General features: G+C 40.4%; 1 protein-coding gene across 11 annotated transcripts in view; it reads left to right on the top strand.

The window, feature by feature from the left end:
- Positions 1 to 17500, top strand: part of GTDC1 (glycosyltransferase like domain containing 1) — a 198123-nt gene that overhangs the window by 139653 nt on the left and 40970 nt on the right. For all 11 annotated transcript variants that reach the window (XR_011152049.1, XM_069021295.1, XM_069021294.1 and 8 more), the window contains one exon: positions 15210 to 15319. Coding sequence is in view for 10 of the 11 variants with exons in the window: in XM_069021295.1 (XP_068877396.1) it covers positions 15210 to 15319 (110 nt within the window). In the remaining variant the exon portion in view is untranslated. The remainder of the gene's footprint in view (positions 1 to 15209; positions 15320 to 17500) is intronic.

Below are 17500 nucleotides of genomic sequence, written 5' to 3'. Positions count from 1 at the left end.
CAAAAGGGTTTATTTTTAATTAATGAATATGAATTAGAAAATTAAGACACTGGGCTAGCATTTACTGAACAGACGAGCATCCTCAGCCCATTGCCCAGGCACAGGTGAAAACAAGGGGCTGGAGCAGCCCCTTTGCCAAGCAGAGTAGCCAAAAATAAGCACTCTTTGCCTTTTTAGAGGCAAAGGCATTGCATGCCTTATTCAGGCATCAGCAGTTAAAAGCATCCCCTTCTTGGGCCTAGCGCGAGGCTCTCCGTAAGGAGCACTAATTTTAGCCGAGTGTCGTAATGTGTGAGGGGGTTTTTGTGTGTCAGACATTGGCAGTGGGATCCTGCTTGTCTTCCAGCACGAAGCGCTCGCAGATATTGTCCTATACAATAACACTTAATGACCATTGTCTACCGTGATGATTTACATGTGGTTTTCATTCTGGGGAGGAAAAAAAATGTAGGAAAGGAAGACTTCTTTTTTTTAACGTTCCTGTGTTCCCCCTTCACCTAACACAAAAACCCTTTGGCTAAACTATAAAAAATAACCTTTGTGAAGCCATGCTGCTGTTAGAGAAAGCCTCTCTAAACGAAGTGATGGTGATCTCATTGTGCTGGTGAGTCCCAGGGACCGCCAGCACCCTGGAATACAGCGTTAGCCCCAACACTTCTTCCACTGCCTGCTTGGAACCATGTCCAAATCCAAGGTGCCATTCTTTAGCAGACATGTTCTCACTTTGAAGTGGTGTTAAAATGTCTCTTCATGAGGAGAGGTGCTCTGATGCACCCCTGCCTCTTCTCTCCATCCCACTTGAGCCTGAGCCTGACAAGGATTGCACAGCAATCTTATCTACCACAGCAGATAAATAACTGATAGTATTTTAGCAGAGTCACAAGGTTCTCCACAGAGTAATTTGTTTTCTCCTTCTTCACCAGGCCTTTAATGTTTTCTTCTAAACATCTATAGCAAGGCCCTGCTAACAGGAATGAGTTATGGCCAAGGGTGTGGATAAAAGGCAACGATGGTTTCCAAGCTGCAAGGGCTGTGCCAAGGAATTTGCCTTCCCTTTGTGTAAATGGGCTTTGTTGGAAACAGAGGGCAGAATTCTGATGATCAATGGACAAGCTTCCCACATTTGATCAGGACTTTGTGGTGTCCCACAGGTTTCCATTGCAGTGTCATAAAATGTCTATTTAGAATCATAGAATACTTTAGGTTGGAAGATATTTCTAAGATCTCTGATTCCCACCATGAATCATCATGTCCAACTACACTGGACCTGTTGGAGCAAGTCCAGAGGAGACCATGAGGATGCTTAGGGGGATTGAGCATGTCTCCTATGAGGAAGAGCTGAGAGAATTGGGATTGTTCTACCTGAGGAAGAGAAGGCTTCAGGGAGACCTTAGAGCCTTTCCAGTACCCAGCAGGGCTTCAAGAGAGCTGGAGAGGGACTTTGGGCTAGGGGATGGAGTGGCAGGACAGAGGGGAATGGCTTCCCACTGTCAGAGGGCAGGGATAGATGGGATGTTGGGGATAAATTGTTCCCTGTGAGGGTGCTGAGGCCCTGGCACAGGGTGCCCAGAGAAGTTGTGGCTGCCCCATCCCGGGAATTGTGCAAGGCCAGGTTGGATGGGGCTTGGAGCAACCTGGGATGATGGAAGGTGTCCCTGCCCATGGCAGGAGGGTCTTGGAACTAGATGGTTTTTAAGGTCCCTTCCAATCCCAACCATTCTCTAATTCTGTGATATTTGGTGAAGGATGAGTGTCATTAGGAAGATGACAGTGACCAGTGTGGCATGATCCTTGTCTCTCCCCCAAAACCCCCCCACCAGCATTTATACATCCATTCTTCCCTCTCGTTCACCCAAACCTTATGCTTTTTCTTTTTCCCTGTGTGTTCTGTATCATCTAAGCAGTTAAAGATTTGGTAAGAGAAAGTTGACAGAAATCAATTCTTCTTGCCCTAATTGCATGGGTGTGATAAAAGATCACATGGGGAATCTGCAAGAATTTACACGCACATGCAAACAAATAGCTGCTGTTAATTCACATGGAAGATCAGATAAGGCCATTATCTTATAACAAACCTACCAGTGTGTGACAAGAGCGTGGGGAAGGATATGGGGCAGGAGATAATGGGAACAGGAGGAACAGTGGTGGAAATCATGATGAGTAAATTCAGAAGGAAGAAAAAAACAAAACGTATCTAGATTGTAAAAATTATCTAAAGATTTCTGGTCTAAGGGAAACCGGTGTGTTCAGAGATAGTCCTGTGCCCAGTTATCTGGTTTTAATGTAGAGTATCATGAAGAAATGAGTGCATGGAGGACAGGTTGTGCTGTACCAACTTGTGGCTGCCCAACATGAGGCTCTGGTCCACTTCACTCAGCAGGACGTGCTTGGAAAGGGCTTGTCCCAGATGGGGACAAGAAGTGTTGTGCCTTCTGTGATGGGGCAGCTCTTCATCAGTGAGCTGAGCACAAGTCCTCTGCAAGCTGCAAGAGAGAGAAGCCTGGAAAGGGATTTTTAAAAGTATTTTGTATTTATTTTATATATATATAATATTTATTATTGTCTTGGGGTGACTTTATGATGTGTATCCCATATCACGGCCCTATGCCCAGAAATTAATTTTTGTGCCTTTCTATGCCTCTAAACTGAGCCTGAGAGGGGGGAGGACAAAACTGAGCAAAACTTTTTCAAAGCATTTTGCAGCTTGTTCAAGGTCACACAGAGATAGGGACTTTTTCTCAGCTGTGGCAGTGGAGCGAGAGGGAAGGGAAGCACTGGCTTGCTTTTCTTTCCAGCCAGCTTTCGGCAGGTTTTTTTTTTTCCCAGCTCCTTTTCCTCCAGAGAGTTGAACTTTTGTTTTCCTGGGACTTTTGTTTTTTTCCTTTTCTCTTTGCTGGACAGTTTCAACATCAGAATACATTGGGAGGACTTTCCTCCAAGGCCTTGGCCCTGGAAGTGAGCCTACCACCCTGTCCCAGCTCCCAGGAGGGGGACAGAGAGAGATCTACAGAAGGACTCTGAATTTTCCTCCAGGTTTCTCTCAACAGAGCGGGAGGTTTTATCATTTAGCATTATTATCCTTTTCCTGTGTGTTTGTTAAATAAATAGTTTTAATCTCTTTCACTTTCCTCCAAGGAAAATTTATTTTTTCCCGAACCTGGTGGGGGAGGGGTGGTTGTAGCCTGCCTTCTCTCAGAGGATGTATTTCTAAATTTGGCCAAACCGGAACAATTATAGTTGATAATTAATATATAGCATATTTTTTGTATATACATTAAAAACAAGTATTGAATTGTAACTTGTTCCTCTTGGCAGCACAATACAAGATCTGTAGTCACTGTTTGAACTCACGATTGAAAACTATTTCCTATGGAGGCACTTGAGAATACAGTGACCCGTATTTTCCTCACAGTGTTGAATATTTTGGACCAAAGCTTGTCCCATCAAGATGCAGGTATGGCAAGACAGCAAAACAGGACAGAAATCCATCTAGAAATCACCTTTGAGTACCCAGAAATGCCATTAGGCTCAACAGGCATCCTCAATGTTGTGAACAGCCTGCAGAGAACAAGTAGATGCAGTGAATAAATAAGGCAGACTGAAGACAAAGGCTTAAAATACAAGTGTTTGTACAGTGCTAACTAGAAGGTACCAGGTAGGATAAAAAGCTCATAGAATGTAAAATAACGAGTTCAAAATGGGAACTTTTGAGTAGTGCCTAAGAAACGGCACTCACCAGAGCAGTGATGCTGATGGCATGTGGTGGATGAATCTTTGCCCTGAACATGTGGACACATTCATGTAGAAGCTGGCACCCTTCCTTTTTGCACTCTTGAAAACAGTCTAACTTCACATTCATGCAAGCTGGAGTTAAGTTTGGGAGCAGATACTGCTTCTTTAGAGTTACTGAGTGATTTAGGTTGGAAAAGACCTCATGAGGATCATCAAGTCCAACCATTCCCCCAGCACTGCAAAGCCCACCACTAAGCCATGTCCCCAAGTGCCAGATCCACATGGCTTTTAAATCCCTCCAGGGATAGGGACTCAAACAAATAAACAAAAAAGTTAATGAAATAATCTCAGAAGTTCAGCCTTAAATGGAAAGGCAGTTTGGAAGTGCCCATTCTCGGGCTGTTCATTCAGTGCTGTCTAATCTTGAAATGTCTTCCTGCAGCAGGGGAATTTGGGGCACTGAGCCCTTCCAGTGGAAGATGTGTTATTCCTTGATCACTGTTTTTAAGAGCTTGTAAAAAAGTCCAGCATGCGCTGAAGGTGTGAAAGTTCTGCTATAGTGGAAATCTCAGCATCAATTTTTTCCTCATTCTTACAATATGTTTTCTCAAAGGGCTATAGGCAGCTTATAGTCCAGAGGAGAAAACAACTCTAATTTTGATAATGGCAAAAAAAGATCCTTTGCATTCTTCAGCTGAGAAGCCAGATAGAATTTTGAGTAGTTTGTTGTGTTTATAGTAAAGGCAGAGCCTCAAGTGTTCCAAGAGTGATGACTGGGCTTCTGAGCATCTCTTAAGTTTCCTTCCTACCTGCTCTCTGGTTGAGGTGTGGGTAACTGGAGACTCAGAAATACCATCTTGTACTTACAAACTAAACAAAAAACTACAGTTTTGAAAATTTTAAGACAAACACTTCATGTGAGATAGAATGGCAGGAACTAAGTGAGAGCTGTGATATTCACCTGTGAGGCACTGAGACACCACAAGAGGAAACGGCCCCAAGTTGTCCCAGGGAGGTTTAGGTTGGATATTAGGAAAAAAATCCTCACCCAAAGGGCTGTCAAGCTCTGGCACAGCTGCCCAGGGCAGTGGTGGAGTCCCCATCCCTGGAGGGATTTAAAAGCTGTGTGGGTGTGGCCCTGGAGGACATGGGTTAGTGGTGGCTTTGACAGTGCTGGGGGAACAGTTGGGCTCAATGGCTTTTGGGGGCTTTTCTGACCTAAAGGATTCTGTGATTCTCTGATCTTTTAGCTTTCCAAGAAATCGCATGTTTGCCAATCTTACAGAAAGATCCACAGAGGGCAGTGAAGGTGTTTGGGTTTGAGTGGTGTTTTTTCTCCCCTGGTTTCAATTGCCTGGGCTCCTGATTAATTGTCGAAGCAATGCTCACTCCGTTGGCATCAGCAGTGTACGAAAGGAGAGGGGAACTGTCTCAGAAATACAAAGCTGAGATATTTTGTGATCTCTTCCCACTCAAATGTATCCTTCAAATCGCATTCCCTCAGTCGAGGGAAATAATTTCAGTTACCCTGGTCACAGTAGAAAGCAGCCCTCTTTTTGAATGCCTTTTTTCATTAATGTAGATATGTTTCTGAGATGAGAAACGATGTTTCTTCTAATTATGGTTACATGTAGTTAATTTCCTTTTTTTAAAAGCTCAGTGTGAAAGGCAGCTTCCTTTAAAAAGGGAGGGGGGGAAGAAAAAAGTGATACAGCTGATGCTCCTGTTGCCTTAGCAACAGATTTATTTATTAGGGTCTGAAATGACATGAGTTAATATACCACATACCTGCTGATCGGCAAACTCTCCTATTTCAGCTCCAGTTGACAATTAAGTCCTGGACAGCTACAGCCAGGGGTTAATGTTACTCATTAGGAGAACTAGGTCATTACTGGGAAATCAAGGCACTTAAGGCAGCATGGATAAAATACAAAATTCAACATCTCAAGGAGTGAGGGGTTTTATGTTAATTAACCTTATTTTCCTTTCATTAAAAAAAAAAAAAAATCTTTCATATATGCATATGACAGTGGATCAATTAATTGGGAAAGGAAAAAAAAAGAAGTAAGCTGTAGTTTACTTTCCTCTCCTAGTTGTCTTCATTTCCTTTGGAAGGGTTTCATTATTTTATGGAAAATTCTTATGTCTATATGATGAGTAAAAAGGGTATTAAAATTAAGAAGGGAATCATCATGGAAATCAGCTTTACCACAAGGGAATGAGCAAATAAAAGCCTTGGAAATGAAAATAAATAAGCTTTGCTAATACCTCACCTAAGGAGCAGAATATAAGCCCATCAGAGCTTGGAGATATTTAGAGGTACTTCTTTGCTTCTTTATTAAGCAGTTACATAGTTATTTGACCTTCAGAAACCGAAACTTTAGAGAACTAATTCAAGTTGTTGGCAAATATTCTATTTACAGGAAGCTGATCAGTGGCGTAGCCAACAGTAACTCCTGTAGTTAGTAATTGGCTTCTGATTTCCAGGAAAATTAAATATATTCTCTGAAAGTTTTATTAAGATATCTGAGTGGGAGTTTTAACTTGATAAGTCATAAGTGATTTAATAAAGCTCTCCTGAAAGCCTTTATTTACTAACTTTTAGCAGGCTTCATTCTGATACTGGAGAACTTAATAGGCTGAAAAAAAATCGTATTAAAATGAAATTTATTTTTTTACTCACTGCTTCCCCAAATACACTTGGTTCTCTCACTTCTACTAAGCACTCTACTTTCTTTTCTGTATTTAAGCTCTGTGGCCCAATTCTGCTTCTTATTGCATTTAGACCAGTTTGGTGTAAAACCTTTCTCCATTCCTGTGAAGTCAAGGTTGAAGCAGCAACTTACCTGGGCTGCATGTAGTGATCCATTGTAGGAGCACTGTTCACTGAAACAAAAGCAAAATACAAGCCCCACGAGTGGTATTCAGCTGCATGGGATGGTTTTACACTCTGATGCACCTGTTTTCTTAAATATAATTAAAATTTTAAATAATACTCAGCCTGAAACCCTGCACCCAGAAACTTTCCTTCAAAGCCCGGTTGGACAGGGCTTGAAGCAACATTGTCTTGTGGGAGATGTCCCTGCCCATGGCAGGGGTGTTGGGACGAGATGAATTCTAAAGTCCCTTCCCACCCAAACCATTCCATGATTCTGTGGTGCTGTGATTCCCTCTGTGCTATCCAGATGCTTTGGCCACTTCAGTGCCACCCTCTGGAGCCTGTTACAATAAAGGCTTTCACCATGGTTGGAAAACTGATTTTGAGTTAATGATTTTGAGTAAGGCTACAAGTGCATCACCTGGACAGCTGAAGAATGTTTAAGTTTGGAACAGATGCATCACAGTTTGGCCTAACAGCTCCAGTAAGTTTGGTTCTCCCTTTTCTCAGGACAGGAAATTCATTTTTATGGTGTTTTTTTTTTTTTTTTTCCTCCTGTATAGTTGTGAAACCCAAGTCTTTGAGCAGAAGCACATGTGAACAATGGGGTTGAGGAGTCCTCTCAAGGCTTTTCCACCTATGGGTCTCAAAGCAACCCTTTTCTACTCCTAATTCTGTTTTGGCCTTTCAAACCTCATCCTTCTCTCTTAGCCAGGCTCAGTTCCCTGGGCATCTCCTCACACATAGTCTTGTGCAGCAAATTTTCATCTCACTCTTCTCTAGTTCCTTGTCTCCATCACTTCACTCGCTGTCTCTGCAAGGAGCGTTCTGCAACATATCCAAGATACAGTTTGCAGTTTTAGTAGGTAGTTTTGTGTTGTGCTTTTTTTTTTTTCATCTTCTTCTTCATATGTTCTGGAAAACTTTGGACAGGATTCTGCTAGAAGATTATAGTCCAAGATAAGCCTCAGTTTGGGGAAACATCATAGGCCAGGACAAAAGAGGTTTTGTAATACAAAGTCCTGGGCAAGCTTAGCAGATGGTGCCACCAGCCCCCTTTGTAAGTCACAGCACCCTGGACCAAAGTATGGGAATAACCTTCAAGAGACAAAAATCAAGTATTTCATAAGCAAGTGATCTAATATTCCTCCTTTTTTTCGCCAGTAATAGGAGGGTTATGTTTCTTTCTTCAAAGCTCTTTTTAATTAGTTTCCTCTTCTTACTGCCCTGCAACTGTTCAACCCTCTTCTCTTTCCCTTGTTCTCCTCCCTGCTCTCCTATTTTCCATATTTTCATGCTTTTCTTCCCCCCTCCCTGTGTCCTCTAATCTCTGCTTTTTCTCAGCTTTGTGCAAAACCTGATTCAATGCAATGAGTTGATTCCTCATTCTGAAAGCAGTGAGATTTGGAGTTACTTTAATCTTGTTGAATAATGAGTTTCAAGCCTTGGTGCCAAGAAAGTTCCTGATTGGAAGTTTTTTCCTTGGAGATCCCAAAAGGATGAGTTATCTTGGGTACCTGAGCTAATTCCTCTTGGGGTATTACTCAGTAAAGACCAGGATGCACTTTTTGACCCAAGCAGGGCATCTGGTGGAGTTTTAAGTAGTTGCAATGGATCCATCATGGAAATCAGAGAGGGGCCACAGGGTCTTGTATGGTGAGGTCACCATTCCCAGGAAAATCTGTAGTAATACAGTTTTTGTGTAGTAATTTATATATAAATTTATATACATTTTCTGTTCTTTCAAGCAACCACTTGAGTAGACTGTTATCCACTTATTACCATATTCATAACCATCTTATGATTGTCATGACATGATTTTTTTACAATATTTTATAGTTGAATTGCAGTAGGATAAGTTGTGTATGGTTAGCAGGGCTGTCAGCGTCACTCAGATATTTTATGTCATCCCAACAACAGAAAAACCTTTTCTTATGTTACCTTTGGAACACTAAAGGAAGTTAATTTTATTTTATTTTTTTTAATAAACTCTTTGGGATAGCAGTTACAGGGTTTTGTTGCAAATTGAAATAAAATGGTTTTTGTTTTCTATCTGAATCCTCTACTTGGGAACAGCCAGGCTGGCCAAGCTGGAGTAAAAGAAATGAAAGGCACTGGAATGAAAGTGCATTGATTTTTACACCAAGGTAACTGAGACCAAATGCTGGTCTTTGTCTTCAGAGCTTAATCTCCCTTTAGGAAATAAGCAGGAGGCTCCATGACTGATGCTGATCCTGAGGTTTCTTTGGTTAGGGGACATGCAATAATTTATTTTGAGTTTTTTCTTCACGAGTTGTGAGGGGAGAAGAAGAATCTAAACAATAAACTCCCAAGGTTCTTTCTTGTTTCTTTTTTATGAATCTCTTGTAGATAACAGGAGATAGGAGAAAATGCTTTTCCAGCGAAAGCAAAATGCCACCCATTTTTCTCAGGCCAGCAATTTGAACAAATCAGAGGGTAAAATACACACTCCTCACAGTAAATACGTCATGGGCTCTAATAGAAAATAAAACACTGTATTTGCCAGTACTATTTGGCTGCTTTTTGCCTCTCCAGTGCCATTTTTTAATTCCTTGGCTTGCAGAGGTGTTCCGAAAGCACAGGCAAGGATCAGGACCCTTTTTTGCTTGTAGGACCTACAAATTTCCAGTTAAAATTTATTCTGTAGGGTCCTTCTTCACACAGAAACATTTTCTTCTACTTGACTCCATTTTCTGTGAACTGAGGGGGTATTAGATATTGTGGTAACTTTTGATGCTGATGATGCCAGACAATGTTTAGCGGCACAATTACAGCAAAGATATTTTGTAGAGCAGATCAGCTGAAAAAGAAAACTCACTGGATTTAACTACATATTTACAGTCTACCTCAACCTCATCCTGGAAATATAAAAAGATGGAAAAATACTGTGATAAATTTAATAAATGGAAAGCAATTAACTTTTCCTTCATGTTTGCATTTTCATAGTTATATCTTTTTTCCCTGTTTCTTTTCTAATTGCACTTTCCTGGCAGTAGTATTTCCTCTTTTGCAGTTATCATGAACATTGTTACCAGAATTTGGTATTAGAATTTTAATTTTTTTTGTCCTCCTTTTTTTTCCCCTCCTAATCTGAACATAGAAAATGTATTTTATTTAGGAAAGTCTTCTGTCCTCTGTAAAAATAATTACTAGAATGTATTTCATTTGATATATTGAATAGGCTTGTAACATGAGTCCTCTTACTTTAAGAAGAATATTGTTCTCCTCAAGTATTTACTGACTGTGATTCTCACCATATTTCTGTAAATGAAAACTCCTCTAAGACCATATCTTGCAGATGGGGAAACCTGGGCAGAGCTGTCTTTTGGGAAATCAGAGTCAGGAAAAGACCAGAATTCTGCACTTCTCCGTTTTGAAGTCCAGGTTTATGTTTTGTGGCTACACTTCTACTTTATTTAATGTTAAATAAAGTAGAAGTGTAGCCACAAAACAATAATCTAACATTATTTGATTATAATAAACCTGTATTCAAATTTTTCTGAGTTCAAAGTTTAATGTGAAATATCAAAGTGTAATACAGTGCATAGTATAATGGAGTGAAAAAAATCCCTGATATTGTTCTTTAGATTAGGTTTGGACGAAGTGGAGCCTTGGTTTTAGTGCTGTAGGGTGTGTGTAGGTCTTCTATTTACCCTGTATTTATCCTTTTCCTCCCTGGGTTTGGATATGCCATACTTTTTTTAGATTTCACCAGAAATATTTATATTTTTTATATTTTTTTCTCTTCTTGTGGTTCTTCTCCCCTTTGAATTGCTTTGCCTGTTGTGTCTGTCCTGTTTGCTGCCAAACTCGCTCATTTTTTCACTTCCCAAAACTCAGTGTCACCCGCATCAAGGTCTGTGTCTTGGCAACATCATTTCCTTTATTTTTAATTACTGATTGTTTGCTCATGGACTTGCCCAGCCCCTCACACGTTCCCCATGCTCTGCTCCAGCCATGCCTTTTCCATGCCTTTTCCCTGTCCCCTTCTTTTCTCCCAGGATGTCTCTTGGCTCACCAGTCCTTGATCTCCCGGATTGCTGCCCAGCTTCATCAATAGAGTGACTCTTCAGTGGCTTATTTCAACAGCTATTTTCTAGCAATCATTGTAGACAGGCAGAAATCCATCTTTTACCTCTTGCTATATGTCCTAACAAATTTTAAACAATATAAAATAAAGTGCTGCTTCAACTTCTGAGGATTTTGTGCCATTTCCCACCGTTGCCCATCTGACGTGCAGGTGATTTTGGGGAATGGGGAGGCAGAAGGGGATGCAGCCAGTGTGATTGAATTTAAGGCTCTGTACAAAGTGAAATATTACTACATGGCCTCACAATTTGGGATTCTCTCCCACTGGAAATCTCCCATGCTAAGTGTCCTAAGAAGATTAAGATCAACCCTTTTAATATTGCTTTTAGCTTGGCTTATTTGTAACCCTTTCAGAATGTGTAGCACCTTAATGGTGCAACTTGATGGTCTTCAAAATCCTTTCCAGCCTAAATGAGTCTGTCATTCACAGAGATGCCACCACAGGGCTGTGGCTTTCACAAGCATTACGTGGCCTTTATGCAATATTTTCTCAAATATTAAAACTTTCTCCCCTGCCTTTGCACTATTTTGTAACTGATAAATGCATTAACCCCAGGTTTTAATATATTTTTTACTATATCTTTTAATAGATTGCATTTATTTTCCCCCTTTGAGCAAGTCCTGCTGCTTTTCCACAACTCTTCGACTTTCTAACTGCATTGCTAGATGTGCCTTCCTCCAAATCCTAAATAACTGCCATTATCACCATGTAGGATAAGCTTACATATACTTAAAAAATTAAACTAAAGTCAGAGAAGACCATATGGGTCTCCTACTGAATTTCACCCAAATTCAAGAGATGAATATTCATTGAATAATGTAAGGGCCAAATTCTGCTATTTCTTTTTTTTTTTTTTTTTTTTTAATAATGTGTCTCACATCACTCGTCAGGGATGTGAGTGAGGATAACTCCTGTTTAGGTGGTCTCCATGTCCTCTGCCTCCAGTCCCAGCAATGGGTAAGGCTTGAGGGCTCAGGCTGAATTCCCAAAACCCCTGAAGAGCAGGAGGGTGTTTTGGAGAATGTTGTCATTGATTGTATGGAGGAGCATCATTGTAGTCCTATGAAGTTGCTTTTTGAAATCATTTAGGCTGAAAGTGGGATGTCAAGTCATCAATTAATCTTGACAGCATCCTTCTGTGGTGAAAAAATAATATCGTCACACCGATTTTATGAGCAGGAAATCTAAGGCAGAGATAATGGAGGTTCAGCAGTGCTGCTGCTGCTCCCACCATGCTCCCATTTCCCAGTCAGGGACATTCCTCAAAGTTTTAGATCAGGTTACAAAGGGAGGTTGCTAAATCAGGATGTACCTTGGGCCACATCCCCCTACCCAGGTCACTAAACCTCAGCCAGTTCTTAAGAGAGACTTCAGATGTCTGTCTAAAAATGTGGGTTAGACTCAATAATAAAAAATCCTTGGTAAAAAAATGTAGCTGTGTAATATTTGAATATGGAGATTGAATGTCTCCAAGGCAGAGCTCTCGAATCTGAGTGTAGGTGTGGTATCTGTGCCTGTTTTGTGGCATTTCAGCTGGAGTTTGGTCATTCTGATGTTTTCATGTTCTTAGGATGAAATTGAGAGCATCTTCATATCGTGCCCAGTTCTTATTTTTCCTTTACCAGATGCATATCAAATCAAGTGAAAATACAAAAGCATTTCAAATATCTCAACTAAACAACAAAGCCAGACCCTGGAGTCACATTAGCTTGATTTTTCCCCAAACATAATATCTTAAAAGAAAAGTTTGCATTTTAATATCAGGCTTTTATACTGTTTTGCAGTTCTTCTTCAGGAAATGGAGTATATATAATTAATACTGTTTAATAAAGCTCAAAAATGCAACAGATGCAGCCAAAAGTGCACATCATTTTGAGCAGATCTTTACAGAACAGACATTCCATATTGTGTTCATCTTTTTCCACGATCACTGCTATGGCAATCTGGTGTGTTTAGCAGTTGTTGCTGAGTAAGGCAGACTGGATTGTATATGATTTTCTCCATGTCAGCCAAGAAACAGAGCTCTTTCCTTTTTGATGCAGCAAAGGGGTGGTCTTTTACTATTTATTTCTTTCTACCAGGAGCAGCTAATACCTTTAGTATCCTGCAAGAATAATAATACACTGCGGTCTCTAGGTGCACGGGCCAGAAGGTTTCTGGAGGTCTTAACTGAAAATAAAATGGTTGTGGTGTGGAGAAGTCACAGGAACTGAAAAAATCAATTAAGATGAGCTCCCAAATAGAAAAGCTACAAGGTTGACAAAACATGTCACTAAAATCTGGGAGTATCACCTAAAAGGGAAACATTTTATACGGGGGGATGGAAGGAGGTTCACCTACAGCAGAAAACCCGCAAGAGAGGCTCCAGTGCAGAGGAAACGTTTCCCCTTTCAGCATTCCTTCTGGGTGCCAAATTTTCCTTCTGTTCTTCCCCACCTATTAAACAAAGCTGCAACTTCCAATTCCTATCAGTTTTCCTAAATATGTGCAGCTTATGTGGCTTCGCCGAGCTGTAAGGCTCCGTGTTCTCCTGCCAGCTCCTTGACAATGTGGCTCCAACAGCATCCTCCACTTTTGGCTGCCTCTGGGACCCCTGGTCTCTTCTGGAAAGCGAGAGGGAAAGCATATCCTTTGCTGGAAGGACTTTTTGTGACTGTGAAGCTGATAGCGGGGCTGTGAAGAGCTTGGAAAGATCCCTGTCAGCGTCGTGGCTGTCGAGTCTGCCGGCTCCGCGCGCAGGGATGCGCCGGTCCGTCGGGATGCGCTGAGCCAGGGTGGGCTCGTGGCATCACTTACAAAGCACCCACAAAAGCCTGTCCAGGGGAAACTGAGGCTCAGGGGAAATTCTGTCATGGATTACACCAACTCCCAGCATTGTAGCCGTTTTCCTTGCGAGCATTCATAATGGGGATGTTCTCTTCCAGCCAAATCCGAATCCGTGCAATCCCATGTTGGCTCTTTGAGCTGGGCATTTGGAGGGAACTAAATACTGGCAAAAGTTTCTGCACAGAAGTTACCTACCAGAAACAGGTGGCTCTTTTAAGTGTGAGGATGCAGCAAACTAATAGGCAAAGATCTGGGATCTGGGATCCACTCTGCAAACCAGTGCTCTCATCAACTTTGGTTACTGGAGTCGCCGTGGAAACTCCTGGTTCACAGATGTGAAACAAGTTACGAGGCTTATGCAGTTGCATTCCTCCTTATTATTGGGAACAAAACAATTCGGGGGGATGGAGGGCTTCTTAAAGTGATTCTTGTCTGGCTTTATTTTAAGAAAATGCAACTAATTCTGAAGACTCCACAATTCTTGGAGGTTTCTCAGCCTAGGGAAGTCACATTAATTATAAGATTAATTTATTTTAATTCCCTAAACCAAAAATATTGACTGAATGAGAAATTAACACGTGTAGAGCTGCAGATGTCATTTGGTTTCAGATTTCCTGAATGATATAATTATTAATCTTTCATATAGTTGTGTGAGAGACGTACAGATTTCATTCTACAAAATTACTCTGTGAAGAAAGACACCAGGACAGCTGAGATATAGATTTTTCCCTTAATACAGGAAGGAAAACGGTGGAATTTTCTAAATAATAAATAAAACCAAAATATTTTAAAGGCATATGGTGCACATCTGTTAGAATACAATAATTTAAAGCAGAGTAATTAAATGCAAGATACAATATTCACCTTAGAATGGGGAAATTATTCCATTTTTAATAAAACTTAAGGAATTTGGGACTTTTAGATCATTTGTGATACCTTTTGAAAATTGGAGGTTTAGTTTATTTTTAGATAGCCTAACTTGCATTTCATGTCAGTGAGTGTCATACCTCATACCCATACAAAACTTTAGTATTATCTTCACCTGAAATTATAAATAAGTACAAGTTTCTTATATTCTGTCTTAATTTTCAGTTAACTCCTTAAAAATCTAAAGGTACAAAATGCCTTGTGGGAGTTTGTTCTTTTCTTTACCTGAAGCACTGAATGGTTTGGAAGCTTTTCATGAGTATAGCATGGATTCGTAAAATTCCAGTTTGAGAAATTCTGTAGGTTTAGGATAAGTTTTTTGTTAACCTGTTTCTCCTAAAAAAAAAAAAAAGATGAACTGTAATGGAAGTCATATACATATTTTTTGGACAGGGGAAAAAAAAACACCCCAAAACCTTTATTTCCTACCTATTTTTTAACAGGATTTTGCCTTCAGGTGGGTGCTCAGTCCTTCTCACTTTAAGAGTTGATAATTTGAAGAGTAAACACATTGTTTGAAGACAGGGAAGAGAGAGAGAAGAATCTGATGAAACTGAGTTTTGATCCCAAGTGCTGTGTTGAGGAAAATGTTTAGCCATAAGCAAAGAGAGAAATTATTTGAATACATTTAGTCCCCAAAAGCACAATTTAAGAGCCATATCATTCTGATAAATAAAAAAACTCCCACAATTTCACAAGTAAATGTAAATGATGCTAAGTTCTGTTTGTTTTAAGGGAACATGACAAAGATCCTGAAACTTTCTTTAAAGTCCTGATGAAGCTGAAAGAGCAAGACCTGCCTTTCTATGTGTCCGTCCTTGGAGAGACTTTCAGTGAAATTCCAGGTACCCTTCCTTTTTTTCTTTACAAAAAGATACCATAAAGTAGATACTTACAGAAGTAGTTTTCATTTATGTATTTTTTTATCTTAGTGGCAAGAATGTGCTTAAAATCTTCCTAGTTGTGAAACTAAATAATATTGATACATTGTGAAATTAAAGTTATTAAAGACAGTAAGCATTTTTTATTTTGCTTGGCAGAGCAAGACCTTATTTATGACTTGAGGTTCAGTAATACTTCTGTATTTATTTAAATAGATAGGTGTGAGTGACTGGATGGTTCAGATAGAAAACAAAATCTTTCAGGTCAAGGTCACTCATCTGAAATCCAGACTGAGATTTTAGCAGGTGAAAACACTTAGTTGCCTCTCAAACGTGAGGTTAAGGACTGCTGTGGAGAGCTTCTGGTTTGTATCTGGCATGAAAGTGGTCATTAATCTTTAATATTTTTATACCACTCTTTTGGACCGTCCTTCCATTTCTTGGCTTCTGCAGAACCACAACTCAGTGAACAGTTTCACCTGTCTGGAAAATAAATAGATTTTATTCAGGCACACAGCTTTGTGCCTGAGATATTATGGCAATAAAGAGAATAATCAAATCCTGCACTGGGTGCACTTACAATAAATTAAACCTTTTGAAAATGTACATTAATGACAAGTGAGTGTCAAAATATCCGATGTTTCAGCTCTTGTGTGTTTTCCAAAGTGTAGGCTTTTATCCCTTGGCCTCATCACTCTGTAAAAATGGACTGGGGATTAGTTTATTTGTCAGTTCTGTCATATCTGTTGCCTGCTGGACTGGTGATACATCAGTTGGTTTAGTTTTGATTTTGCCATTTTTAAGACACCAAGAAGTTGATCTGATCCAAATAACTTTTGGGTCCCCAACTGAGACACAGCTGGGTCGGAAAAAGTGGTAATAATTCGGTAGCAGGAAATTCTTCGTGTTTTCTGTCCACTTCCTTTTTAGACAGTTTTCTGAAAGCCTGTTCTTCCAGGCGAGCCTTATCACAGATCCCAAGGCAACGTTGCTTTCCAGACTGAGCACACCAGATTTCTTAGAAGGAGAAATTTCTAAGGAATATGTGACAGATAGGAATATACGATGGTGCGCTGCAGGAACAGATTCTATTGACACTCATTTTGGATGTTGTTACATATCTCATTTGTGGCTTCAGTACTTATGAATAATGTAGATCATCCTAAATTTATGCCAGTATATCAAATCTATATGCCGCACCTCTTGTCTTGTCAATTCATTCATCCTCGTGTATAAATAGAGTCTATAGAAGGGGCAACGTGGTGAAATGTGTCTCATCACCATGGATCTGATAGGGCCATGCTCATACAAATGACATATGCAGGTCATTGCTAACAAGCACCAATAAAACCTGTTGCACACACTTTATTGAAAACTTAGGTAGGAGGGTTTTTTTTTTTTTAATAAATTGTTGGCACTGTGTTTCTACTCTCTCCAGTTATTATAAATGCCACGTTTACAGTCATTGGTAACAGAAAAAGTGGATAACATGTTTCATAATTCGGCAACCATTCATTTAGTTGAGACACCCGTTTCTCAGTAGCTTGCTGGTTTGAAGCACACAGCAAATATCCAGTAGGAAGTTAGGAAATCTGTACTTTTCAGTGCTGCTAAAGCTTGGTAAACTCTAAAGGAATGAAGTTACGTCTTAAGAGTTTAGAAAAATGTGCTCTGCAGGGGCAGATCCTCCCCAAGGAAAGAGAGCAAATAACTCCGTGACTGGCTCTTGTTTGGGATTTGTCAGTGGTGAGGAGGGAAGGCTGTGTCCCAATGATAACCAGAAGTTTCTCCTTATGAGTGGAGTTTTTGTGTCTATCTCATCTTTAATCGTCATACACATCGTACAAGCATCATTTCAGCTGGAGATTTCAGGCTGTTTCCTTTTGTTGGTGCTGCTCTGTCCTGGGCTATGAGCTGCACTTTCCATGTGGTTTTATGGTCCATCACATTTTGGCTAGATAATGATAGCAGGGAGTGTGTTGGAGAGGCTGTCACACACATCTGAGCCCAGTAGCAAAAACCAGCATCTCCATCCTTACCCTAATGCTGCCCCAGACAGCCTGCTTCCTCTGGTCATCCCAACCATCCTCATCTCCCTTCCACCTCCACCTCTGAGCTCTGGAACACTCAGACTTTCCTCAGAAC

Source organism: Aphelocoma coerulescens, chromosome 7, assembly GCF_041296385.1.
Source record: "Aphelocoma coerulescens isolate FSJ_1873_10779 chromosome 7, UR_Acoe_1.0, whole genome shotgun sequence".
NCBI classification, from domain to species: domain Eukaryota; kingdom Metazoa; phylum Chordata; class Aves; order Passeriformes; family Corvidae; genus Aphelocoma; species Aphelocoma coerulescens.
Note: the sequence above shows the minus strand (reverse complement) of the source record. Positions and strands in the feature narration are given on the sequence as shown.